The sequence below is a fragment of the Pipistrellus hanaki genome (genome assembly GCF_964339955.1).
Source record: "Pipistrellus hanaki genome assembly, chromosome: 4".
Lineage (NCBI taxonomy): Eukaryota > Metazoa > Chordata > Mammalia > Chiroptera > Vespertilionidae > Pipistrellus > Pipistrellus hanaki.
The window spans coordinates 52,884,700-52,912,414 of record NC_140506.1 but is presented as its reverse complement, the minus strand read 5'-3'; the positions used below and the strand labels follow the sequence as shown (position 1 = coordinate 52,912,414).

The 27,715-nt window shown below is 35.9% G+C and overlaps 2 protein-coding genes across 4 annotated transcripts in view; both read left to right on the top strand.

Moving 5' to 3' along the window:
- Positions 1–229: 229 nt before the first annotated feature.
- NUDT12 (nudix hydrolase 12) lies at positions 230–14,791 on the top strand. Of its 3 annotated transcripts, none has more exons than XM_084880455.1 (7): positions 230–296; positions 2,830–3,041; positions 3,569–4,158; positions 6,168–6,335; positions 7,638–7,751; positions 10,180–10,379; positions 11,488–14,791. In XM_084880455.1, the coding sequence occupies exons 2-7, from the start codon at positions 2,836–2,838 to the stop codon at positions 11,596–11,598; spliced, it is 1,389 nt and encodes a 462-aa protein (XP_084736581.1). In that variant the 5' UTR covers positions 230–296; positions 2,830–2,835; the 3' UTR covers positions 11,599–14,791. The 3 variants fall into 3 exon arrangements, with proteins under 3 accessions (XP_084736581.1, XP_084736582.1, XP_084736583.1); XM_084880456.1 differs by lacking the exon at positions 230–296 and adding an exon at positions 309–362; XM_084880457.1 differs by lacking the exon at positions 230–296 and adding an exon at positions 715–844.
- Positions 12,146–27,715, top strand: part of LOC311621098 (uncharacterized protein) — a gene marked incomplete at its 5' end in the record, with an annotated part of 112,364 nt that continues 96,794 nt past the window's right edge. The window contains one exon of the mRNA XM_084880850.1: positions 12,146–12,257. Coding sequence (XP_084736976.1) covers positions 12,146–12,257 — 112 coding nt within the window. The remainder of the gene's footprint in view (positions 12,258–27,715) is intronic.

Genomic DNA, 27,715 nt, shown 5'->3' with positions numbered 1-27,715 from the left:
CGAAGGGTGCAAATGACTGGAAAACTTAAGTCCATTCCACAGACCTGGAGTTTTCCAAGCCAGCACCACACGCTACACACCTCTCCTGGAAGCATCACCAACGCTTCCCTCACCTCCAGGAAGCCTCTTGTCCAAGCCTGGAACTCTCCTGCCATAGGACTGTCTTTCCCCCAAAACCCCACCCCTTCTAGGGTGGCGCACAGCCTTGGCCCTTCGAACTACATCTCCCAGAAAGCTGTGCGAGGTCACCGGCCCTTCACCGGAAGTCGGGAAAGTTCTATCCGGCTCAGAAAAGAGTAAGTGTTGGGCTTTCCCCATCCCCTGACCACATCCTGGTTTCCGCTGTTTCTGGTTTTCACTTGGTTAGTAGTGGCGTTGGCCAGTGAGCCAGTCGTCGCCCGGTCAGGGGCCGGGGCCCCGTCTCCAGGCCTCCGGCCCCTTCCCCCGCCATGGAGGCCTGCGGGCCCCGGGCGCCGCCCTGGGAGCGGGCGGAGGAGCGGTGACCCCCCGCCGCCGGCCCCTGGCCCGGGAGGGAGCGCAGAGCCCGGGGCCCCTGGGGCCCTTCCAGGCCCGGCTCTGCAGTGGTGCAAGGAAATGCTGCCTCGGGTTTGGTTTCCTATTAAAAGAAGGACTCAGTAGTGGCAAGAAAATAAACTGTTTGGGGCATTTGACCCTTTGAAGAGACGGTGTGGGTGGCGCCTGGTGGGTTCAGGGGCCTCCTGGGTGCCCGGGAAGGGGGTGCCCCAGGGAACGGCGGGTGACTGGGGACACAGCCCTGCCTCCCCTGGGCAGGCCACGGCCCGTTACCAACGGCAGTAAAAGTGGGTGTGGGTTTGGGTAAAAGGTAAGGCCGGTGAAGCCTAAGGTTCTGTTAAATGACCTCTCAGAACAGTCCATGCCTCTCGGAAAGCAAGGGCAGCATTTAGGGAACCATCACCCAGTCCTGCCTTCCAGGCCCTTACCCCACAGAGGACCTGTCAGTGAGCGGGGACCTGTCAGAGAGAGAGGAAAAAGTAAATGGAGCCGTGGAGCCGGACTCAGAGTTGGCCCTGCTTCTCTGGAATGAATAATGGTTCTGCTTCTAGATTGCTTTTATGCTGAGAAAGCTGATGGGGGGAGTGAGCATTTAAAAACCTATCTCCCGAAAAGACTGTGCTGTCCTGAGCATCGCAGGGGGGCTGCTGGATGGCACTGCGATTTGGAGGACAGTTTTGCAACCACCTGTAGGGAGGGTGAGGAAGTGACCATGACTTCATAAATGAGGCAGTGAAGGACTGCTTACAATAAGCCTAACTACAGGACCTATATGCTGAGGTTTTTATAGCAAATAAATTTAAGAGAAGGACAATTTAGAAGGGAGACTACACATGAGTCTGTATATAGCAGTGCTTCAAAACAAAGTCCTTAAAAGTTGTGTATTACAATATTTTTAAAGCATTTAGAAAGCTCAATATGAAGACAATGATCAGGTAAATTTTAAAGTAAATCTAAAGAAAAAAAATTGTTTTCTAATACAGAAGTCACTTTTAATTAAGTTATAAACAGATATTCATTATTAGGTTTTACTCAAATGTTTACATTCCTGTGAATATATTTCACCTACTTAGTTTTTACCTACTTACTTGTAAGTAGTAGAAAGATACAAACAGGAAAGGTAAACAAAAATAAAGTTTCTCTCTCGCCCATTTTCCCCCTACTCATACTATAAAATTAATCTGCCAAATTTGTAGTGTCAGAACCCTAAAGACAACTGCTTTCAAAAAATATAGATTGTAACCTTTCCTTCTTTTTAGCATAAATATGTATTGCCTAGAATAGTAGAAACCCATCTATTTTCTTAACTGCATTCATAGAAAAAAAAATTATACATTAAAAAAGGTACTTTGAGGAATTCATAGACAACTGAAGCATGAACCATTTCTACCAAAAATAGTTCAGTTTTTGCCCTACCGCTTTTAACCCATGTTTAGGCAGCATTTAGTAAGAGATATGAAACAATTATTTTCTGTATTTTTTTTTCTTACTTAAACAGCACAGTAGGACAAAACAGACCAAGTAAGGGGTTTAAAAAGTTTCTGTGGTTCAAGGGTAGACAAAGTGACCATTAGAACAGTGTCTTATAATAGATTTTTAAAAATGGTCATCTGATTTATGACAAAGATAATGCTACAGTGCAAAAGGACAAGATAGTAATTTCGAGAATGATGCCAAGTCATATGGATTGCTCTATGAGATAAAAATGTATGTTGACCCTTACCTCACACCTTGAACAAAAATCAATTCCAGATAGATTGCAGAGTTGTGCAAGGAAAAGCAATATATGGTTTTCATGAGAAATTTAGCTTTTTAATAATTTATAAAAGGTTATATGTTCTTAATTTCTCTGAGGACAGGGACCTGTTTCTGGTACTGCAAATCTAAGGGAAATACTACTTGTCATCTGCTAAAAATTTCTGCCTTTACTTCGATCTGCTTTAAACCCTCCTCCCATTGAAGTTATGTCTGGTCTACTTCCAATACCTGCTTTTCTTTATAAAGCTGTTACCTGGCTCCTCTCCCAAGGATATGGCCCCCTCATCTGTATTACCAGATATCTGTATGTTATGTATATATCCTTCATGTTGAATTATATTTAAAATTCCCAACTGATGACAATTTTGAATGTATGCTGTGATGACATTGACTGCTAATTACCTTTTGCTAATTATGTTTTAGAAGCATAAGTATTCTAATTATATCAGCACTCAGATAATGTTAAGCCATTGATATGAAGAGCAATTGCAAATGAGGTTTTTTCTATTTTCTTTTTCTTTTTTTTTTTTTTTTAAGGACGAAATGTCTTCTATCGAAAGAAATCCAAAGCAAGACATAGTTTCCCAATTTCACCAATCAGCTGCAGGAGGAGATCTTGCCAAGTTAACAGTAATGCTCGGTCATTCTCCATCTCTCCTCAATGAAACTTCTGAAAATGGCTGGACTGCTTTAATGTATGCTGCAAGGAATGGGCATCCAGATGTTGTCCAATTTCTACTTGAGAAAGGGTAAACATTTGAGGCTATACCACCTGAAGGATTATATGGTTTAATTTATTTTTTCTTTCCAAATTTTTCTTATAGCCATATTTATATCTTTGGACTTGTAAATAACTCATTGACCAGTTTTGTGATATAAAAATGTAGCATAATTTCTAACTAAAAGCTTGTAACTTTTTTTACTCAGGAATTAATTTTTTATTCTTAATAGCAAAACAAAATTAGGAGTTAATCTATTATTTTTTTCCCAAAACAGAAAATGTAAGTTTACCCACTGTGACTACCATGAATCTCTTGTAGAATTTTAATATCACATAGTACATACTACTTTTATAATTCTCCAGAAAATTGAAATATCCACTATCTATAACTTTTCATGATTATTTCTTTTAACCTTCCCACTTGTAAATTATGTACTAAATGAAGAAAAATCTATGTAAGCATTAAATAAATGAACTATAATATGCATCTGAAAATATTAAGTAACTACTGGAGAAAACCTTTGTTTCCTATTATATTTTTCCTTTTATCTATAGGTGTGACAGATCCATTGTCAACAAATCAAGGCAGACTGCACTGGATATTGCTAAATTTTGGGGTTACAAGCATATAGCTAACTTACTAGCTAATAATAAAGGTGGGAAGAAGCCTTGGTTCCTAACCAATGAAGTAGAAGAATGTGAAAATTATTTTGGCAAAACACTATTGGACCGGAAAAGTGAAAAAAGAAATAATTCTGACTGGCTACTAGCTAAAGAAAGCCACCCAGCCACAGTTTATATACTTTTCTCAGATCTAAATCCCTTGGTTACTCTGGGTGGCAACAAAGAAAGTTCCCAACAGCCAGAAGTCAGGCTTTGTCAGCTGAACTACACAGATATAAAGGAGTATTTGGCTCAGCCTGAAAAGATCACCTTGATTTTCCTTGGAGTAGAACTTGAAATGAAAAAAGAGTTACTTAATTACACTGGGGAAGTCCCAAGAGAAGGAGAAGATGGGCTGGTTGCCTGGTTTGCTCTAGGTATAGATCCTGTTGCTGCTGAAGAATTTAAGCAAAGACATGAAAATTGTTATTTCCTTCATCCTCCAATGCCAGCTCTTCTGCAATTGAAAGAAAACGAAGCTGGTAAGAAGTGAACACTCAATACTTGTATTGATAATAATCTGGTCTTGGAACTCTATTGGAGTTGTATGTATCTACAGTTTCTAAGGGCATGCTTTTTTCAGTAAGCAATGAAATGAAGCTATATCTTCATTAGAAACTTTACAAAGCTCTCACCCTAGAGGACTACTCTCCTGGGCAGTTACAGCAATCTTAATCAGCTAAGACAAATTTCCCCAGAATTAACCCTAAAGCATGATGGTTTCATTTGATTCTTCAGTGAATAATGATTGAGCACACTACTATACAATGAGCATGATGGCAAAGACTTAAACGATTTTGTTTTTTTCTGTTGCTGAGTATGCCAGTTTATGTGGGACCTTTCAAGTCATGATAAGAAACTAGGGGTGTTAGTATAAAAAAACGTCACTTTGGCTGTTTTATAGATCATTAATTGTAGGCAATTAAGTATGGAAGTCAGGAGTTTTGTTGTGAGGTGATTAGAAATTACTGCATCCCAAGTAAGATATTTTATTGGCTTATATTAGTGGTGGAGGGGCAGGAAAGAGAGTTTGAGATATGGAGGTAGGACTGATAGGGCTTGATCAATTTGTTGAGACTACTATAAATGAGAGGGAGATGATAGTAACCTGGACTAAAACCTAAACTAAGGTGATAATACTAGAAATGGTGAAAAGGAGGTACATTCAAGATATATTTTTGATAGAGAATTGACAGTACTTGATGGAATGAGGATAGAGTATATAATAATGAAGGAAAAGGAACGACTGCTAGGCTTGAGACTTTAGTAATTTGGTAGGTATTTTATTATTTAAATAAAATAATATAGGGTGATGAGTAGAGCAAGGGAAGCAGGAAAGAGTTCAAGTAAGTAAATCAAGATATTAGTTTTGGGCATGCTAAATTTCAGAGGATATTAGAATCTGGAGAGAGGAGAGCAGAGGTTTGAACTAGTGATATTCATATGGGAGTCCTCAACACAAAGATGGTTTTTGAATCTCAGGAAAACACTGAAGTAATCTGAGATTACTTCAAGTTGAGAGCAAGTAAGAAAGAGAATCTCAGAATCATACCTCAATCCCTCTCCATTTAAAGGTCAGGTAGAAAGAGGAGCCATCAAAAGTGATGTTGACAGTATGGTCAAAAGAAAGGAGGAAACAGGAGGCATGGAAACCAGGAGAGCAGAGTTTTTTGGAGGTACTGGTCAAATGCATCGAATGCCGTTGAGAATATGAGTAAGACAAAGACAAAGTTTTGGGGGGGGGGGGGAGGTTTAAAGCTCTTTGGTTTGGAGAGTAAGAAGGTTTTGGTGAATTTGACAAGAGGAGTACCAGTGGAGTGGAAGAAAAGCTCAATTATGATAGATTGAGGAGTTAATGGGAGATGATGAAGGAGTCACTTGTCAGTGTTTCCATTCCCTTAGTAATGGGGAAGGCCCTTCCAAGGATATGAATGTTGTAAATGTGCAGTTTCCGGTTGTAAACAGGAAAGGTTCCACAATGATACGGACCAGTAGTGGCTTAGCCAGTCACCAAGGTAGAGACGGGTACCATCAGTTTGTAATACTGCCTTTTTTAGTTCAAGTCCAAGTTATGAACAGCCTTTGTAATGTATTTTTAGAAAAGTTTCCATTATAAAATCACTATTTGTAGAGTCATTATACACCTTGTATGTCCAAAATTTCAAAATCACCTGCAGTAAAAGTCTGAGCTAATACACTGTGTAAGATGGATGTTAGTACATCTCTCTTATATGTATTATATTTTCTTAGTGCAAATTAAAGTTTAATCTAATTTCATTTGTCATATGAATTAAATCTTCTACTGAAATAAAAAAGTACACATCACAAAAATAGGAATACTAAACTCTTGATCACATCACTAGTCAGAAGTATATTCTTTATCATGACATTTATACTATATGTCTTTATTATGATTCAAGAATATTTTACTTATATATTAATTTGTTTATAACTTGTCACAGAATTAAAACTTTTTGTTTTTCTCAAAAAGGAGTTGTAGCTCAAGCAAGATCTGTTCTTGCCTGGCACAGTCGATACAAGTTCTGCCCAACCTGTGGAAGTGCAACTAAAGTTGAAGAAGGTGGCTATAAAAGAGTCTGCTTAAAAGAAGACTGCCCCAGCCTCCAGGGCGTCCACAATACATCATATCCACGAGTTGGTAAGCCTTTCTTTTACAGTGAAATCTCAGCCATCTGGGACCTTAAGAAATAAGACATTCTAGAAAAACAATATTTTCAGCTGCTGAGGGGTTAACCTTTTTGTTAAGAGCATTTTAATTTAACCGTTAAGTCTATAAGTATTAACTTATTACGTACTTTCATGAATTTTAAGTAAAGGCCATTGTACATAATTAGCCATTTCTTAACTCTGGGTTAATCAATGTGAATTTGATGTGTTGAGATACATGATTTCAAAAGCCCACCAATCTTGGTCCACTTAGTTCAGAGATACCAAAAAAGAAGCCCCAACAATTTAGTGCCTGTTTGAGGCATCACCCAAGCAGTACAGCCTGGAGCTAGCTTCTCATAATTGCTGGTATCTGCCTATACTTTCTCTGCTCCTAATTGCTTTGAGACTGCTGTTGATTTAGAAATCTGATAACTCAGCCCTTTCAAACTATGAAAAAAAAATAGACAAAGTAAGCAACACTTGACGAGGTCTCCTAGGAGTGAATAAGATGCATGGCTTAGTGACATCTATTTTTACTGCTCAGGAACCTTTTACATCTGATTTTTGGATCTCAGTCATGATATAGAGAGGATAATTCACTAGATTAGTGACATCTGAAGACATGAACTGTATTTAATTTATATGTATATGTATTTTTAATAGCTTAAACATAATCACAAAGCCACCTTAGCTTTTAAAAGCATTTTATTACGGATTCGGAGAGAAAAATCCACTATATTTACTATGGTAAAATTTGAATTTTATTCATGCCATGTATTATCTACTCACACTTTTTTCTTATAAAAAAAATAAGATCCCTACCTGGTTTGGCTTAGTGGATAGAGTGTCAGCCTGTGGACTGAAGGTTCCCAGGTTTGATTCCCATCAAAGACACCTGCCTGGGTTGTGGGTTCAATCCCTAGTAGGAGGCATTCAGGATGCAGCCAATCAATAATTCTCTTTCATCGTTGATGTTTCTATCTCTCTCTCCCTCTCCCTTCCTCTCTGAAATCAATAAAAATACATTTAAAAAAATATGCTTAGCATCCCATAAGTACAATAAATGTTATTAAAATTAGGACAAAATGATCTTTTAGCTTACTGACAGTATTCTATATAACTTCCCTAAAATACTGTCATTAGGCAGGAAGAAACAATCTCTTGTAACTAGACAAATCTTGTTCTTACAGTATTTATACCTTTTAATTATCCTACTAGATAGTGACTGTCTATACAAAATGAGTAGAAGTTATATTTCCTGTTATTCATACATCTGATTTTTTTTTAATAGATCCAGTAGTAATCATGCAAGTTATTCATCCAGATGGGACCAAATGTCTTTTAGGCAGGCAGAAAAGATTTCCTCCAGGCATGTTTACTTGCCTTGCTGGATTTATTGAACCTGGTAAGCTTTTTAAAAATAATGTTTCTAATAATTTTTATTTAACGTATAATTTCCAAATAAATATTTTAGGCAGCATTTGAGAAATAATCTTTGATAAATTATTAAATAAAACCATTACTTTTACATATTTTCTGTGTATTTTAAGTGATGCAACTTTTGTTTTTACTAATGGAACAATTTTGTGTTTTAAAATTTTAATACTTGCTCTTTCACGTAACTTTCATATATTGCTGTTATCCAAAATATTGGCATGATTTGTACTTTACTTCCTTCTGTGCTAGACTCAGCTGTCATCTTTTCAAATAGACCTTCTCTGATAGCCCCAAATACATCCGTTAGCCCCATAGCCTGCATTCACAATCCCTGTTATCCTGCCAGGTTTTTTTTTGCTATAGCACTCATCACCACCTAACATAGTATGTATGTATGTATGTATGTATGTATTTTTGTATGTATTTGTCTATCTCCATTTATCTGCTTTTATCAGAAAGTAAGTTCGGTAAGGGCAGGGACTTTGTTTTATTCACTGGTATGTCCCAAACCCTTAAAGCAGTGCCTCTTACATAGTAAGAGTTCAATAAATATTTGCAGAATAAATGAATAAGTATATCTAATTAATACATGTTTAACCTCAAACTTCCAATATTAATCTGCATTACTATATAATAATAGTAATAAATATATATTAGAGCCACACTCTGTTCCCAAAGCTTTACATGTATTAAGTCATATTATCCTCAGCAGTTTTATAGATGGGGCACAGAAGTATTGGAGCTGAATAACTTGCCCCAAATCTAGCAGGTAGTAAGTGATAGGGCAGGGACTTAAACCTGGGCAGTTGTCTCTGAGTTCATGATCTTAATCACTCTGCTGCTCCTCATAGCTCTGGATTACCTTTTTTCACTGCTGTATAGTATTCCATTTATGAATATCCTGCAATTTATTTATTCTGCTGTTAGACATTTATTTCAAAGTTCTTACTATTACAAGCAACACTGCAATGAATATTTTTATACCACTCCTTGTACACATTTGCAAGAGTTATCTAGAATATATATACCTGAGAGTACCATTGTTAGATCATAGGATATGAGCCTCTTAACCTTTTTAGTCATTGCCAAGTTGCTCTCTAAAATGTCCCTGCAAATTTACATTCCTTCTAGCAGTACATTAAATGTTCAGTCTTATGCTAGTCAATGTCTCATCTTTTCATTGTTTTTTTGTGAATATAAGTTGTTAATTTCAATACAGGAAATATATTAATCTATTTGAAAAAGAAAGCTATATTTAAATAGCACAATATTTCTAAACTTCCAGATAAACTTAACTTAGAAACCATTTCCTCTATCCTAATTCTCAAATCCAAAAATTCAAAATATAAGGTACATTTATAGGCATCATTTTATTTTATTAAAGCTGACTCAGCAGTCATCTAGAGCCACTTTCAGCCTTTTTCATCTCATAGCACACATAAACTAATTACTAAAATTCTGCAGCCCGCACAAAATGTATTTTTTGCCAGTCTTACAAATAAAATACGTATAATCTTGATTGATTTACAAAAATATAATAGTAATTACCTCTCCTTTTTGCTCCTAAGTGATTTTTTCTTTTTTTTAATCAGGTGCCTTATATTTGTATATAAGGATTTTTGGTACGAAGAATTAACCAATCAGACTGAACCTTATTATGCAGCATGATCAATAAGATGCATCTCTGTTATATGATATATATTTATTGTTCAAGACAGGGCATTCACATCGGTCTGTTATTGTTGTGTTGGCTGTTGTCATGTTTCACTTGACAGCCTAAGGGAAAAGAGGTCAATGCCCCTAACTAAATAGTCGTGTATTGCATGTTTTAAAAATTCTTGCAGCACACCAGTTGAAAATTGCTGATCTAGAGGAAAATAATAATGTTAAAAGAAAAATGCTGAATTTCACTTACTGTGGTTTTTAAACTTTTAGTGTTACATGCTTTCTAACTATTTTGAAAATAGTTATCTGTAATAATTGACAACATAAGAAAAAAGGGTTTAAAGATTTTAGTGAGGAAAAGACTAGACATTAAAAATAATTATAATTAATAACTATTTAGTGATAATATATTAATGAAATAATATATAAAGTGTTTACAGTGTTTAGCCAAAGGTAGGTGGCTAGATAGTTGTATATGTTATTTTTTTAATGTAACTGGAAATTTAGACCTTTAAAAAAATGAGAAGTTTGTTGCTATTTTGATTTTGTATATGGTCATACACTTTAAGAAATAATGTTTTCTTGAATTCCAATCTAGTTTTAGGCTTCGACTTTCTGATTCTTTGAACTGGGTTTCTGTCCAAAGTGATTGCCAATGTTTGAACCATTCCTAGCACAATATGTACAGGGCATGTTTATCAGCTACTTGTTATTTTGCCCCATTTGATTAGGGGAGACAATAGAAGATGCTGTTCGGAGAGAAGTAGAAGAGGAAAGTGGTGTCAGAGTTGGCCATGTTCAGTATGTCTCTTGTCAACCATGGCCAATGCCCTCTTCCTTAATGATCGGTTGCTTAGCTGTGGCAGTGTCTACAGAAATTAAAGTTGACAAGAATGAAATAGAGGATGCCCGCTGGTTCACTAGAGAACAGGTAAAGTTCAATTTAATTTCCTTCTTCTATTGATTGTTCTCTGACTGTATTGGTTTAAGCATGCAGCAAAGATACTTGTTTTCAGCAAGTTGAATGAATGGCTATGGCCTCTCATTATGCATGGATTACAGTGTAATTGATGTGTTAAGTCATTCTCTGAGATTCTTCTAGTAATGCTGATTCTATGCCATTTTCTAATATCGAATGCCTTTCCTTTAGATTAGTACCTTTTAATGGACTTAAAATAGGTAACCATAATATCATAGATGAAAAACAGGAATGTTGTTTTTAGACATTTTGTATTTTAATTTATAGCTTTAAAACAGTTTTCTCTTAAAAAAAAAAATCTATAATAATAAAGTGTAATATGCTAATTAGACCAGACATCCTTCCAGGCAACCTTCCTTCCAGACAAAGTCACAATAGGTGGGGGCTGAGGCAGAGGCAACAAAGGCCCCTGGCTGTAGTGGTGGAGGGAAGGGGCCAGGGCTAAGGCCCAGGCATGAATTTCGTGCATCGGGTCTCTAGTATCAGTATAAAAAGTTTAAAATTTGTGAAAAGTTCTTATTCAATTTAAATTATATTTATGGATAAGAAGACAAAACTCACAAGAGCTTTTTGAAACATCATTAAGTATTATAATGCGAGATAAATTACTTGTCTGCATTTTATATAACCCAGAGTATTTGTGTAGAAAACAAATGGATATACTGCAGTATTGAACACCTGAAGTCCTTCTGACTATGTCTAAATAAAATTTATTTTATGCTCAACCTCCAAAAGTAGAAATTATATATTTTTTTTCAGAATTTTGTGAAATGAACCTATCCCAGAAGATGACTTTACTTTGAAAATAAGTGTGGAGCATATACTTAGCTTTTACATGACCTTATTTTCCCTAATATTTTAAAAATTGAATCACAAACTCATTGAAGCAACTAAAGATGCTGTACTAAATTCTGCATGTTGAATATGGATATTAATCACTTTTTACTGTTGTCATTCACTATAAAAGTTCTCACATTTAAGTTGAATTGTAAAAGCATAGAAATAATATTTAAGTATGAGATTGTTGAAATCCTAATACATTTTATTATGTGTATTCTAGGTTGTGGATGTTCTAACCAAAGGGAAGCAGCAGGCATTCTTCGTGCCACCAAGCCGAGCGATTGCACATCAGTTAATCAAACACTGGATTGGAATGAACCCCAATCTCTAAGTCAATAACTAAACTTTAACTGAGTACTATTGATTTCTAATACTACTTATTTCCTCACATGATATTAGAAATGTTAACTGCTCTTTAGAATGTCACAACACAGAATACCATATTGGGTGTTTAAAATATTTTCAAGTATACTTTTCATCTTAACCACAGAATTCTTAACTTTATAAATTACAACATTGTCTCAGATTTTGTTAAATCTGGATCAGCCTTCTGTAAACAGTTGTTTTTTGGTAGAGCTCCATAATTTTATCTCACAAAACCACATTTCTAATAAGAGAAACCATGTTGTAAAGAAGTATGTTCTAAAAATTTAAGTAACCTAAATTCCAGCACCTCTTGTAAGCATTAGACCAGACATTAAAGACTCAATGTTGAAATTAAACATATTTGAAAGGAATTCTCAAATGTCAGATTTAAATCTCAAGTAGATGTACATCTATATATATATAAAACCCTAAATATGCAAATAGACCAAACGGCGGAACCAAACAACTGGTGTCTATGAAGTGAGCTGACCACCAAGGGGCACACATAGAACATGGCAGGCATCAGCAGCGAGTGGCAGAGTGCAAAACATGGCCACGGTGGGATGGTGAAGCAGGTGAGCAGTGGCGCCAGACCAAGGCGGGTCGCAGGTCGCTGTCATCAGAGTGAGCCTATGGTGGTTACTAAAAATTCTTTGTTCCCTTGCACTGTGGTCCCGCCCAGTGCTTGCACTTGCTCCTGGCACTGGTCCTGTTTTACCCACTTCTGGCACCCGGCGCCAGGCCTGATCACTCAGTGCCATCAGTGGATGCAAGTGGCAGCTGCCAGCCCTGATTGCCCCTGAGGGCTTCTCCGCCTCCCCCTGCTCCTGAGGGGTGATCAAGACAGCAGCTGCCACTCACACCTGCTGATGGAGCCAGCCCCATTTGCATGCGCTGCTGGCACCGGCCCCAGTTGCTCCACGCTGTCAATGGGTGCGAGCAGGGCAGACGTCTTCAGCGCATGGGAGTGGCGGCTGTAGGAGTGGGCCTGCTGGTAGATGGGACCAGGGGCCGCAATGGGAGGGGCAGGTGGCAGTGCCGAGGATGGGCCAAGACCCGCCCTTGTGCCCACCGCAACCTCACAGCCCACAGTTCCTTTCAATAAGCATGAATTTGTACACTGGGCCCCTAATCTCTATAATAAAAGCCTAGTATGCTAACTGTCTGGTCAGCCATTTTACCAATCAAAACATAATATGCTAATGATGTGCTAAAGCCACTCAACCAGTTGCTATGATGTGCACTGACCACCAGGGGGCTAAAGCTCTGACTGGAAGGTTAGCTTGCTGCTGGGGTCAGGCCTATCAGGACTGAGCAAAATAGGCCAGACACACCCTGGGACCCTCCTGTAGTCTCTCCCTGGCTGGCCAACCTCCCACATCCCTCCCCAACCCCAATCATGCACCAGTGGGATCCCTCAGTCTGGCCTGTGCCCTCTCACAATCCGGGTTGAGGGACACCCCCAAGTGCATGAATTTTGTGCACCGGGCCTCTAGTATTTTAAAAGAAAAACATGACTGTGTTATATCTTTTTTGAGAAATTAGACAAAATAATTTTAATGAATTTTGAGCTTGCTTTTTTAATCTTTCCATTACCATAAAGTTTCAGTTATCAGTAGCTGATTTTTTTCTCCTCTTCCCATTGTAATTAACTTTTTTCTCCTGGTTCCATTGTTCTAGCAGTGGTACAGTTACAGTGCTGCTATTAGTTTATTTCATCAGTGTTAAGAATTTTCTATTTTGATAACTCTACTAGTGATCAGAATAAGTGGGAGCATACTATTTTATCTAGGACCTCCTCCTTAAACCTAAAATTAATATATTAATTTGTTAGGTCTACTCAAAGTCTTAAGACAAATCGGATTCTATGTTTTTTCACTGAAATTAAACATATTTGAAAGGAATTTTCCTCAAAGGTCAGATGTTATATAAATCCCAGATAGCTTTACATATTTTTAAAAAACACTGGCTTTATGGCATTTTCTGATATGGATTGTATCTGCATTAACAAAAAATTGTATAACCATTACTCATTTTATTAAACTCAAATATAATATTTTGATTTTGGCCTTAAATCATCACATTTTAAGATATATTGTAAAATAAATATATCTTAGAAATGAATCAGTACGATTCTAGAGAAAAGTAAATGGTAGTAATTCACAATTTTGCGACAAAGAACTACCATATTTTACAAGGCTGTTTTGAAATTGCCTTAAAAGCTAATGTTTAAATATATAAATTTATATAATTGGCTCTATACTATAGTATGTTAGAGCTGGAGACCATTTAAGAATAATATATATAGTACATTGCCCTTCTTTTGTGGGTTAGTTAAGGTAAAGCAAATCCTAATAAGTGAATTTAATTCATTAAAGGTGAATTGAAATAATTTATGATGAAAGTTACACAATTACATTTTATAATTTCTAATACAACTAATTGTAAGTACAATTAAGTAACTTAATTACAACAGTCTATACTGTGTAATCTAGTGCAGGATTCTCACTCTAATAGGAAGTAGAAACTATTACTAAAATTATTTGCAGGATAATCAAAGTAACAGATGATAACAATAAATTTACCAAATATTGTTAATTAAAATTTTAGATACTAAAATTTATTAACTTAAATAATTTTATTAGGTAAAACTTTATTTTACTGATAAACAGTGGTTTTCTTAGTTATTGGTAAATACTTATTGATAGCAGGACTTAAGACAAAATTAAGACACAGGACATTTAAATACATAATAAAATCTGAACTACGTTCATATTTAGAAAATGACTCGCCTTGATTATTATTAAGTATAATGACTTAAGGTTCAGTTTTATTTCAAATGTACTTTTAATACTTATAGATACCAAGATTACATAAAAAATTTCAGGTTTCCATAATGTTAGGATAGCGAAGTAAAATACAAAGTATCAACAAAATGTAGTTATAAATTTAGTTTTGATATTTAATCCTGTACTCAGGGAAAATCAGTATCTAAGTAAATTATTATTTTAAGAATTATTCTTAAATTTCTAACCTCTGAGAGGTGAATAGCTACATTAAGTAGAAGGAGTAGCCAAAAAATGGTAGCAGTTCAAGTGCCATGAATGTATTCTAATGGAAATGAATGTAACAATACATTAAAAATTTCATATATTTTCTGTTTTGTGTGTTATGTGTGTTCTTTAATGTTTTGATAAATGTCTTCTAAAAAAACGGAATAAAACAAATTTTAGTCATCTGTTTAATATGTAAATAAAAAGCACAAAAGCCTTTTAAAAGTTATTATATTAGATGACTTAAATTTTTTGTTTAAGTCTTTTTAATTGCATAATTTTGGGTCATATATATGTATGTATGTCCACATGTAATATATATATATATATGTGTGTGTGTGTGTGTATATATATATATAATGTGTATACATATATATACACACACACTGACCTACATATGCATGTCAGTAATTTATTTCATAAAGTTATGTATCCAGTCTAATGTTTGTTTTTTATTACTTGTCCAATATTACCAATCTTTGCATTTTGAATTTTTCATTTGTTTACTGTTCAGAGAAGGACTAGAAGAATTAGAAGCCTACATATTTTATTTAGTTGGAAAAATGACTAACTCTTTTAAAGATCAGGTAAAGAATATTGGTAAAGACAGAAAAGAATGGAACAACCAAGATGAGACCATGAGATGGAAGGAGAAAGTATAAATTTCTTAATAAACTATATTAAATGTCATATGAAAAACAGTAGATAGAACTGATCCTTGAACTATGTGGTTAATGTGTATATAGCAAAACATTAAGGGGAAGTGTTCTACAAAATAAATCTATTATTTAGAATAAAATTTCCACAATGCAAATTTTATTAGGGATGAGAAACAGTTATTAGGTTCTGAGTATTATATATATACTAGAGGCCCAATGCATGAAAGCTGTGCAAGAGTAGGCCTTGCTTCCCTACACTTAAAAGGGCCAATTTTCTTAAGTAGAAAACTAGGACAAAGTAATTCCCAGTCCAAAATTAAGAGTGTCTATCTACAAATGGAAAAGGTCTCGGTTGTGAGGCATTCACAAAGGGGTTGAGAGTTTTGACTTCAGTGCAGATGGGAAAGGGTGCTCAATAAGGGGGCCAAACGCTTGGGAGCTTTGACACCACAATGGTAGACAGACAGACACACAGTATATTTTGAGAACTCTTTTCAGGAGACAGATAATGTTGCCAAGAGCCTCCATCTTCAAAAAGAGTCTCATTGGTCAGGAGAGAACTGGAAAGGAAATGTTTGTGAAAATAAACTCAATTCTGAAAATGATTTTTTTTTTACACTGTATCTTGTCTCCCCCGCACCCGGACACTCAGAATTCAAATAGCTTCTGAAAGAGGAAGTATGGCTTATAACCTACATAAAATTTTCAAATAATTCAACTTATTTGCCCAACGTAGAAAGGGTTAAAGGAAAGTTAGTCAAGTAGTAAAGATGGCATAGTGGGAAATGGGTAATTCAAAGCCTGAGTTATTGTTCAAGAAAAAAAAATTTTTCACTATAAAATGAATATTTGCATCTATTAATGGGGCAGACAAGATCCTCACTCTATTTTCACTAAAGGATATGCACATATAATTGAACTTGGTGGAAGGGCACTTTTCTCTATTCCTTCAGGAATGCTACGTTTATCTTTCATTGTTAAGCAGACTGCACCATAGCATTGGACAATGGGTATGTCTCCTTTTCACAACTCCCATTATGATGATGCTGGGGGGGGGGGGGGGCGCTATAAAATTTTAAAACACATTTTAAATTTTAAAAAAAAATAAACCTTTCTGCTAATGGAAACATTTTTCTTTCTAACTAAAAGTCTGATAAGAAACAAGCTGCAGCATGAAGAATGAAAGCATATCCTGGCTTTCCATTCCTGTGCTCCGGGGAACTGTACCAGACCATCTCCTTGTCTCACCCCTGGTGGATGGAAAACATTCCTCTCATCTCTTTCGAGGTGGCTTCCTACTTATAATAATAATGTGGAAGTTGCAGCCAGGAGTAGAAATTGAAAATGGTACTACTTATATCCATTTTAGAATAGAGTAAGTGGACGAGTGATCCAGTCTGAAGTTTATTTTTGGTTACTTTTTACTCAGCCCATTTTACTGCAGCCCCAACTTGAGGTCAATTGGAGCAGTGTGAGGTTTTGGACACCTCAATAAAAATATCTTATAAATATGTATTACTGCTTTCAGATAGCAGCAAGCTGAAGTCATCTCTATCAGTAGGGGTAAAAACGATTTAAAATGCCATTGATCCAACAGCTTTGCTGTTTAGAGTTACTTTGCTTTTGTTGCTGGGCTTACTTGTTATGGAACAAGTTTGAAAACTCTAGTGCCCAACAGGCTGTATGGTTCGGAGCTCCAAATAAGATGCCCTCACAATGGGTGCAAATCCAAATCCCAGGGGCTGCCACGGTCCTATCTTAGGGCTTCAATAGGATTGTAGCCATGACGGTGAAGCCCGTGGGAATGTGGTATGGGAGATAGACCATCAGCACTAATAAATTGTAAATTTAACTCCAGATTTCTGAACCTTGTTAAAGTTACTTTTTGCTTGTTCTTTCCAATGGTATTTCTAAGAACTAATAGATCTCTACCTAGAGTAAGCTCCTAAGAAAATAGAACTCTGGTTAGCTTATTCTCATAATATTAATACTATTTACATGGGACTTTATATATAGAATGTTGCTTTTTTAACCTTAAACAGTCCTATGGAATACTTATTAATACGGTATCATTATCTACATTTTACAATTGGCACAGAGGAGTTAACTTTCTTAAAGTCAGATTATTAATAAATAGGAGATCCAAAACTTGAACCTAAGTCTTTCACTCCAAATCCTTACACTTACCGGCTATTTTAGAGAAGTTCCTTAATAATGCTGCATTGGCAAAAGCACATCCAGTGGTAATATCCTCTTTCAATTCCTTAAACTCTGGTCATTTTTCAGATTGGGTCTTCTATTATTATTAAACTTGTTTTGTGTGTTTTTGTTTGTTTGTGTTTTTTGTTGTTGTTATTATTTTTCACAACCTTCAACTACTTATTTGGTTCCCAAATTTCTATCTCCAACTGTCTGTTAGACATATTTGTTTGGATATTCAGAGCCTCCCATACACTACATGTGTAAAATTATCTTTTCTCCCAAACATGTTCCTGTTTCTACATCCCTATCTCAGGGGTCTTGCAAGTTCATCATGGAACTTTGGATATTGAAATCTTTGTCTCTCACTCTACACTATAGCCAACCCTTTTATGTTCGTGTTCGTGTTCTCTCTCTCTCTCTCTCTCTCTCTCTCTCTCTCTCTCTCTCTCTCTCTCTCTCTCTCTCTCTCTCTCTCTCTCTCTTCCCACTGTCACCATCCTACTAAAGGCTACTCACCTCATTTCTAGCTCAGCTCAGCTTCCTAAATGAATCTCCATACTTCAAAACTTTGCTCCCAATCCAATCTTCACACTGCAGCCAAGGAGATCTTGCTAAAGGGCAATCTTATCTAGTGTTTTACTTACTCTTATTCAGAAAAACTCCTCTGTGGTCAAAGGATTATGTCCAATTTCCTTTGCATAGCAATTTACCTCTAACTCTCTTTCTTCCAACCCCTTATATTTATGTTTTTGAAGAAAAAGAAAAGCCACAGACAAACCTTCTAAAATTTTATAATGCATTAATAACATTCATTAAGGATCATCTGAATAATTATAATCAATTTCATAAGCTACTAGGTTAAATAGAAGTGTTTTATCCATTTAAAAAATTTTTAAATGGCCCTAACTGGTTTGGCTCAATGGATAGAGCAAACGCCTGAAGACTGAAGGGTCCCAGGTTCGATTCCAGTCAAAGGCATGTTGGTTGCAGGCATATCCCCAGGTTGGGGTGTACAGGAGGCAGCTGATCAATGATTCTCTCTCATCATTGATTTTTCTATATCTCTGTTCCTCTCCCTTCCTCCCTGTAAAAAAAAAAAAGAAAAAAAATCAATGAAATATATTTTTTTTAAAAACTAAAAAAAAAAAATTCTAAACTGAATTTCCAAACTATATTTTCATTTGCATACTTCAAAGTATTTCAAAAATTATAGGTCAAGAATTTATTATTTATCCCAGCTTTACCAAATAAGCACTTGAGTCTAATAAGTTAAATGACTTCACCAAACAACCTAGGATATTGAAAAAGAACTCAAATTTAAATCTTTCTAATGAAAGCCTACAACTTCCACCATAACATACACCATACTGCTTCTGCCCCTGTATGCACTACACAAAGATAAGTGAATTAGCTGATAAAGAGCCAAACTAGATCATTTAAGTTTTCATTTTTTTCTTGTTTCGTCCTCTTCATCTGCATCACGTGAACATTGTAGCTATGTTTCGTAAACGCCCCTATATGTAAGCTCCTAAGCCACAAGAGCACCATTGTGCACTAAAAATATATTTGAAAATAAACGGACTCTAGGAATGGTTAAGACAGACAATAATAGACTGATTAAAGGATGCCAGATCATTCCTGACACTGCATAAGATTAAATATGGTAATCAGATTTTGGATTTAGACAACCCCAGATAAATCCAAAGTAGAACAAGATGAGGTCTTCAAATCTCTACTGCATTTTCTTGCCTTTCAAAATACATATTTGCATTTAATTCATGTCTCCTTCAGAGCTGAGGAATTTATGAAGGCTTTACCCAGGTGAGCTGATTATATGTTTTTACTTCTTTCTTCTTTTCTATGCTGTTTTGAATGCAGTCACTATTTTAATCCTTGTTTTCCTAAATAGTTGCCTAGCAAAGGGAAATGTATTTGAATGTTATATCTGAGGACACTTGAACAATGTATTTCTTTACAGTTATAGAAAGTCCAACAGCTGTTTGTAACTGACTCTGTCATCAGAGAGGATGGATGCACCCTAAAAAGTTCTCAATATTCAATGTGGTTAGGCCTCCTTTTATTTAGGCTAAGAAAGACATCATATGCACAGTTAAATAGCTACCAGCCATATCCTAATTTGGTTATTTGAAATAAATTGTGCATTTGGAAAGCAAGGAAAATGCAATTGACAAGCTAGGCTTCTAAGCATAATTGAAATTCATTCTGAATTCAAGGACAGTCAGTTTCATTTCAAAGCAGTAATGTATGTTTTGAATTCCTATATTCTACTTTGTTTCCATTGCAGCATTAATTTATTACCAAATGTAAATTTGATTTTAATAAATCACCAAATGATTTTCTCATCTAGTTGAGTTAGAATTTTTATTAATTAACTTTACATTAATTTTACTTATATAAATGTTTTTACTTAATTTTTAAAATATATTAATTGCCCAAAACATTGTAATCTGATTTCAAGTAAAAAGACATCAAAGATTATTTTTTCCTATAACAATAATTGCAATTACTCTGAGATTTAAACCAATTTCATGGGCAAATATTCTCGCTAATATTTTTGTATAAATAATCTCAAATCAAATTTTGCAAAATGATCAGGAATTCAGACAGTCCTTGCCTTTCTCATTCTCACTCAGAATTTAAATATTAGATAGATATTAATCTCCCTTTTCTTCTTCCAGGATTTAAGCATTAGTTGTTTTTTATTCTAGTGTCAGATTACCCTAAAGTTAATAAGTATCCTCAAATTATTTATTTATAAAGAAAACAAAAGTAAATCTTTGTCTAATTATTTTACATATTCCCCCAGTTATTAACTATTCGCTTTTTTACAATTTTTTATATGAAGGCATTTAACTTCTCAAATAAATCTGTAGTAATCATGTGAGTAAATTACAATGAGGAAATCGGAATGCTCATAAAATAGTCTTGGTGTGTTCTTTTCAAGAGGAAAATCATCCAATAACAAAATTTTCAAATATGTCTTTAAAATGACATACCATTAATTTAGATGTATGGGTCAAATTCTCAACCCTCTCAACAGCCATGAAGCCTCTGTCAAAGACTGGCTCCAGATTATTTTTGCAATAGCAAAAATTCTCAATAGGGCCCTTGCTGGTTTGACTCAGTAGATAGACCATCAACCTTTGGACTGAAGGGTCCTGGGTTTGATTCCGGTCTAGGGCACATGCCCAGGTTGCCGTCTCAATCCCTAGTAAGTGGCGTGCAAGAGGCAGCCAATCAATGATTCTCTCTCAACATTGATGTTTCTCTCTCTCTCTCTGCCTTCCTCTCAAAAATCAATGAAAATATGTTTTAAAAAATTCTCAATATGATCTGACTTGTGAAGGTATACAGTAATTACACAAAATACAATGGCATGTTACTCTTATTTCATGGGACTGCCCAGACCTCAGTGAATTTGAGAGATGGGATGAAATGTTAGCACTGATTATCTGCCCAATATAAACCCAATCCTAATGTGATTATATTAACCTGATAGATTAAATCTAAGTATAATTTCTCATTCTAAGCATAATTCTCATCATTAGCCAGACTGCAATTTACACACTTCTTTTATGATAATGGACAAAAACATACTACAGTAGTTCAAGCCATATAAAAGGAAATCCAGAAAATATCAAGCATAGAATAATGTAGAGTGTCCCATGGAACTTGAGTGAATAGAAATGGGTTTCCCAAGATCAATTCTAAAAGTCTTTGTGATGGTCAGGTCATAGTAGGAGAAAACTATAATTACAGATTTCTCAGACATAGTAATTTTTTTAAAAAATCCAGAGTAGCTAGGATTCTAATTGCAGTTGAAAAGGGTTACTTCTCTTCCTATACTGACTAGAGGTCCAGTGCATGAAATTCATGCACAGGGCTGGGGGGCAGGGGGGGTGGGTAGTTCCCTCAGCTGAGCCTGCACCTTCTCACAATCAGGGACTGCTGGCTCCTAACTGCTTGCCTGCCTGCCTACCTGATTGCTCCTAACCATTCTGCCTGCCTGCCTCATCACCCCTAACTACTTGCCTGCCTGCCTCATCACCCCTAACCACTCTGCCTACCTGCCTAATCACCCCTAACTGCTTCTGCCTTGGCCTCTGCCACCACAGCTTCATTCAGAATGATGTCCAGAAGGTCATTTGGCTGTCTGGTCTAATTAGTATATTATGCTTTTATTATTATAGATATTTAATTCATGCATCATTTTGCATGTGGGATTAGCTAACTTGCTAATACTCCTTCTAAAACCAAAAAGGAAATTAAGCAAAGCAAAATACACTTCTTCAGGGTTTTCTAGTCCAACATTGTCATGATAATAATACATACAGTATGACTGTACCTTCTAAAGTGAGTGATACATACCACTGCTATTCTGCAAAATGGTTTTAGATGGTATACAATGAATATTTGTTTTTGTTTTTGTTTTCATGGGTATTTTCTACACCCCAGAATTTCATATATAGTACTTTCTAGTATGGAACTAGTGTGAAACATGTAATGAATCAATAAACTAATAAGCAAATAACAGCACAACTATTTCATGGGAGTAGTAAGACTCATGAAAGTATTACACAAATGACTGAAGTTGGGAAACAAACGGTGCAAGTTGCATTCAGTCATTCACTCCTTCATCCAACAAATGTTTATTAACCACTGTGTTCTTCCACATAGATGGAACAGGAACACATCAAAGTGTATGACAAGATCTTGTCCTTGTGGATCCTGCACTTTGGTCCACATCTCTAGTGCTTCCTCAGAAGAGTGGGACAGTCTGAGAATACAATGGGGTGTTTTCTCTTCCTTTGCCGAGCCTCAAAGGAAATTTCCTTTGGAGTTCTGTTGGCTCCAATCAGGTTAACAATGGAGCAGCCAGGGATCCGGTTTAATCCCAGAAAGAGAGTCTCACTGGGGGTGCTTCATAAAGAAGAAGGCCCTATAAATACTGAAGCTCTAAGAAGGTGATGGATGCCGTATCATAAATAGAAAGGTTATGGTTTAGGTGCCTCACTCACCCCACCAGACATCCTCCTTCTGAACACTTCCACTATACCAGTGGTCAGCAAACTGCAGCTTGCAAGCCACATATGGCTCTTTGGCCCCTTGAGTGTGGCTCTTCCACAAAATACCATGTGCAGGCGTGCACATACAGTGCAGTAGAAACTTTATGGCCCGTGTGCAGAAGTCAGTTTTCAGCTCTCAAAAGAAATTTCAATCGTTGTACTGTTGATATTTGGCTCTGTTGGCTAAGGAGTTTGCCGACCACTGCACTTCACTAATGCTCCAGGTTGCCAACCATTTTAGCTTACAGACAAAGTCAAGCCCAAAATACAGCATAGAAACCCTTCCACTCTGAGAAGCCCCAAGTGAGCACAGGAAGACAAGCAATGAAAATACGACATGATATCTTCTCACTCTCATGGCCCTGGCCTTCTAATCTGACTTGCTGAGTTTTTACCTACTACCCTGTTTCCCTGAAAATAAGACAGTGTCTTATATTAATTTTGCTCCCAAAGATGTGCTAGGTCTTATTTTCAGGGGATGTCTTATTTTTCCATGAAGAAGAATACGGTACACATTTATTGTTAAATGAAAATAAAGGAAATTTATTACCTGTATATGGTACGGTAGTACGGTAGCTGTCAACACAAACCAGATAAACTGTGAATCCTACAGTATCAAGAATTTACTCATTTATTCAAGGACAATCATGTCATCATCTTCTGGAACATCATCATAACAATCCAATTCCTGAATTTCCTGGTGAATTTCTTGTGACTCCATTTCTTTCAGAATCAGTGGACCAAATCTCTCATGTTTAGCCTTGGGGGGCCTTATTTTCGGGGGGATGCTTTGTATTTCACTCAGAAGGAAACCTGTAAGTAGGTCTTATTTTCGGAGTATGTCTTATTTTCAGGGAAACACGGTACCCACTCCACCCACTGCCCACCTTCCCTTCATAGGCATTTTGAGAAGATAGTCTAATGTAACTGGTCACATTGTGTATTATAAAGGTAAAGGTAAGTTAATATAAGCCCACTTGTGAGATATTGTTCCAAAAGAACAAAGCCTTATAGTCCAAATCAGATCGCTTTCAGTGAAGCTCATTCTTTAATGTCTTTTTTTTTTTTTTTTTTTTTTTTTTAGTAAGTCATGTTTAGGACAGATGAAAGAAAGATATGGAGGAATTAACTCCTAAAATTAATTTAGGACACAATTTGGGTACAGTCTCTATATTGGGCTGAGAAAAATAAAAGATTATCTCTAAAGAAGGTTTTTTTCCCCCTGTAAGTTTACTGATATACAAAGAGAATCTTTTATGCTTAAACCAAAATAATAAAAATTTAAAAAATAAAGTAAAAAATGTAAACCTTAGAGGTACCATCTGGGAGGGAGAGAATATGAAGTGGAGTGAAGTGAAACTGAATTCATTGCAGGACTCCTCAAGACTGCCCTCCTAGGGCATTAAACATGTTCTGAATGAGGTTTCATTCCACCTATTCAAAATTGTACCTGTTTCCACAGTGTTTCTGAAATCAGAATTACGTGGCGTTGGAGGTTGGGTGCTTATTAAAATGCCTATTCCTGGGCTCTACCTCAGAATCCGAATCTACATTTTTAGCAAGTTGCTCATTGATGTTTAAGTACTCTCACGTTTGAGTAAATCCCTGTGCTAACCTGTAAATTCTTTTCAGTTTGTATTATATTTACATTTTTATGTTAAGTTCAGCTCAGAATCTTGAGCCCATAGCAAGCACAGCAGCAAATTCTTAAGGCAACCTCTGTGAGAAGTATGCTGGGGTTTCTCCATTAGAATGTTGCTCCTTTTCTTTGAATCATTCTGTGAGAAAGGGAGAGAGGAAAGGGAGAGTTCTGGAAGCAAGTCAGGAAGAGCCTCTACATTTAACACAGTAAAGCAATAAAAACCTTGCAAAAACCGTCAGCAAAAAAACATTCCTCACTTTCAGAGCCTTGCTGTGATGGAGAAAGAAGTGAAGCCATATCTCAGCAGTATGTTTCCTTGGGCAAGCCGCTACCATACATCACTCTCAGCTTCCTCTGATGAGAAATGGGAGGTTGGGTAAAGGACCTCACACCTACGGATCCTGTCCAGCAAAGGGCAGACACTTTTGGAAGTGGAAGAGATTTTCATTTTTAGTTCATCCTTCCCTTCCTTTGCTGGTATTACTTAATGTATCAAACTTTATTAAATATCAAATTTAATTTTTTTCTGGTTTATAAATGTAAATTTTCACCTAGCTTTTAAAATGTTAATAATAATAGTAATAAGAACAATAATAAATCCCCACTGCACAATGCTCTTTTCTGTCTGCATTTTATTTCTGCAGGGATTCTGGTTTAACCTGTTTAAGTGGGCTTCTTGTTCTTCAAGGATTAACCTCATCCACTAAATTATATTTGATCCATTAGAGGTCAAATGGGGTAATGGCTTCCCACCAAAGCTTATGTTTAAAGATAATTCTTTTGGCCCTGGCCAGTGTTTCTAAGTGATCAGAGCATCAGGCTTGTGCACCGAAGAGTGTTGGATTAGATTCCCAGTCAAGGGCATTTACCTGGGTTGCAGGTTCACTCCCTGCCCTCCCAGTCAGAGCAGGTGTGGGAGACAACCAGTCTATGTGTCTCATGATATCTCTCTCTCTCTCTCTCTCTCTCTCTCTCTCTCTCTCTCTCTCTCTCTCTCTCTCTCTCTCTCCTTTGCCTCCTTCCTTCCCTCCCTTCCACTCTCTCTGAAAAGCAATAGAAAAAAATATCAAGTGATATGTATTATTATTGTAATAAAGTACTTTTATATTTATTCTTATGAACTCTATACATTAACAGATTAATGCTACAATGATTACCAAGAATCTCTTTTGCAAATAGACATGAATATTCTCTGAGATTTAACAACTACCCATTGTATGCTCAAGGAGAGGAAAAGTTGGTTTCATTGAATATGAGATTTGGATGTTTCTATTTTAAAATTTTAACCTAATAGATTCTAATATTTTACCAATATGAAAGTATATAAATATAAAAACAGTCTTCAATGTTTTCAACAGACAGAAGGAAGTAAAGGTGTGAGGAAAAACTTGCTTAAATGACCTTAACTAAAGCTGTTCAGTTTCCAGACACTGGGAAATTTTTATTAATAACTACTGTCTAACAGCCAAGTTCGTTAAGTTTGATCCTGGCATCCCCTTAGTGCAAGTCTAAAGTGATGTATGGGTATTATCAAAACAGCTGTTTTTTCAACATATCTCTTCCTAGGCTTATACATACTTTTAAAAATGTTTAGACAAAAAAAGAGTAGTTTAAAAATGCATGCTATTCAAAATCAGGAATGACAATAGATAAGTTTTCACGGTTAAAACATACTTTCAAAAGTAAATAGAAAATTTACAATTTTCTTCTTTTCGAATATTTTTAAACTTGAACTTTTCATAATTTGTTTTACATATACAATTTTTTTAAATATTTAGAGCAAAGAACAAGGGCTTTGTGATAAATTCATGAAAGCAAAATTATTAAAAAAAAATAGGCAAAAGTTGTTTTCAAATTCTACAGAAAACTGGAGCCAATGGGCATTAAATGCTACCCTGGAAGTTAAGCTTGTAACCTTCTGAATTAATTTTGTATTTGGTCTCCTCTAGAATTTTAATAGTGATCATTATTTACACTTTTATGAGTCTTTTTTTTTTTTATTGATAATAGAATAGTCCCTTTGAATGTTCCAAGAAAAACATTTCAGCTTAGCAATATAATCGGGAATTTTTAAGTAATTTGTCAAAAAATAAGTGGCACTAGTAAAATTTCCTAATACCTTAAAAAAACACACCTTCATATTCTAACAATTTTCTCAGAATAATGCTATCAATATGTAATTCTGCAGTGGAAGGATATTGTTAGTATTTCCTGTTTACATTTTTTTTCTCATTCTTCTGTGAATTATAGTAATGAGTCAAAGCTCAGTCAGACAAAAAAAATCCATAAAATCCAATATAAAGGTCTCAAATGTGATAGAATCTGGCTGATATATAACTGCAATCATGGTAACTCTCCTGAGCTTTATTGCCAATTTTGCACAGAACAAATAAACATTTATGAAAAATATAAATCCAGGGAATCTGTGGTGAAATTGGTATCTTAGTGTATATTCTAAGGCCTAGTGGTGATGTATTTTACTGGTGGGTAAAATTATACTTTATACATATGTGTAAAAAAAGGTAAAGTGCTTAAAAGTTTGTAAAAGTGTAATGAGAGTCCATTAGAAAGAGGGTTATAGAAAGGGGATGGCATGATTTAATTTATATATTTTAAAAATCTGGCTCCTGCCGAAACTGGTTTGGCTCAATGGATAGAGCGTCGGCTTGGGGACTGAAGGGTCCCGGGTTCAATTCCGGTCAAGGGCATGTACCTTGGTTGCGGGCATATCCCCAGTAGGGGGTGTGTCGCCCATCTCTCTCATCGATGTTTCTAACTCTATCTCTCTCCCTTTCTCTCTGTACAAAATCAATAAAATACATTTTAAAAAATAAAAAAATAAAAAATAAAAATCTGGCTCCTTTTTAAATAATCAAAGGATATCAATATAAAAATAGAAAATCAGTTAGAAAGCCATTGCAGTTGTCCAGATTTAAAATATTAAAATATATTTAAACATATATTTAAACATATTATTAAGGCATAAATATATATTTTTAAAGACTGGACTACACATGTACATATACCTGTACATATGTATATACGTAGAGGGAGAGGCTTACAATGGGGTATTAGTAATGGAGGGGGAAAGCCCCTTGGATGTGTAAGCCTGGACTTTGGGGAGGAAGTCTGGGTAGAATTATGAATTTAGAATAATTTGCATAGATTATTTTAAAACCATGGAAATTATTAGTAGGGTTTCCTGGTGAGAGTTGATAAAGAAGCAAAAGGAACCTTGAAAATGCCAAAGATTTGATATTGACCAAGAGAAGATCCAGGGAAAGGCCAGTGGAGAAAGACAAAGATGAGGAGAGCATGGCATCAGGGAATCTAAAGGAAGGAACAGAGTCAGGAGGAATGGAGTGATCACTTGCATCAAATTCTACTGAAAGTGTGACTAAGTTGACTACAGAGAAGTGACTGTTGGCTTTGGCAATAC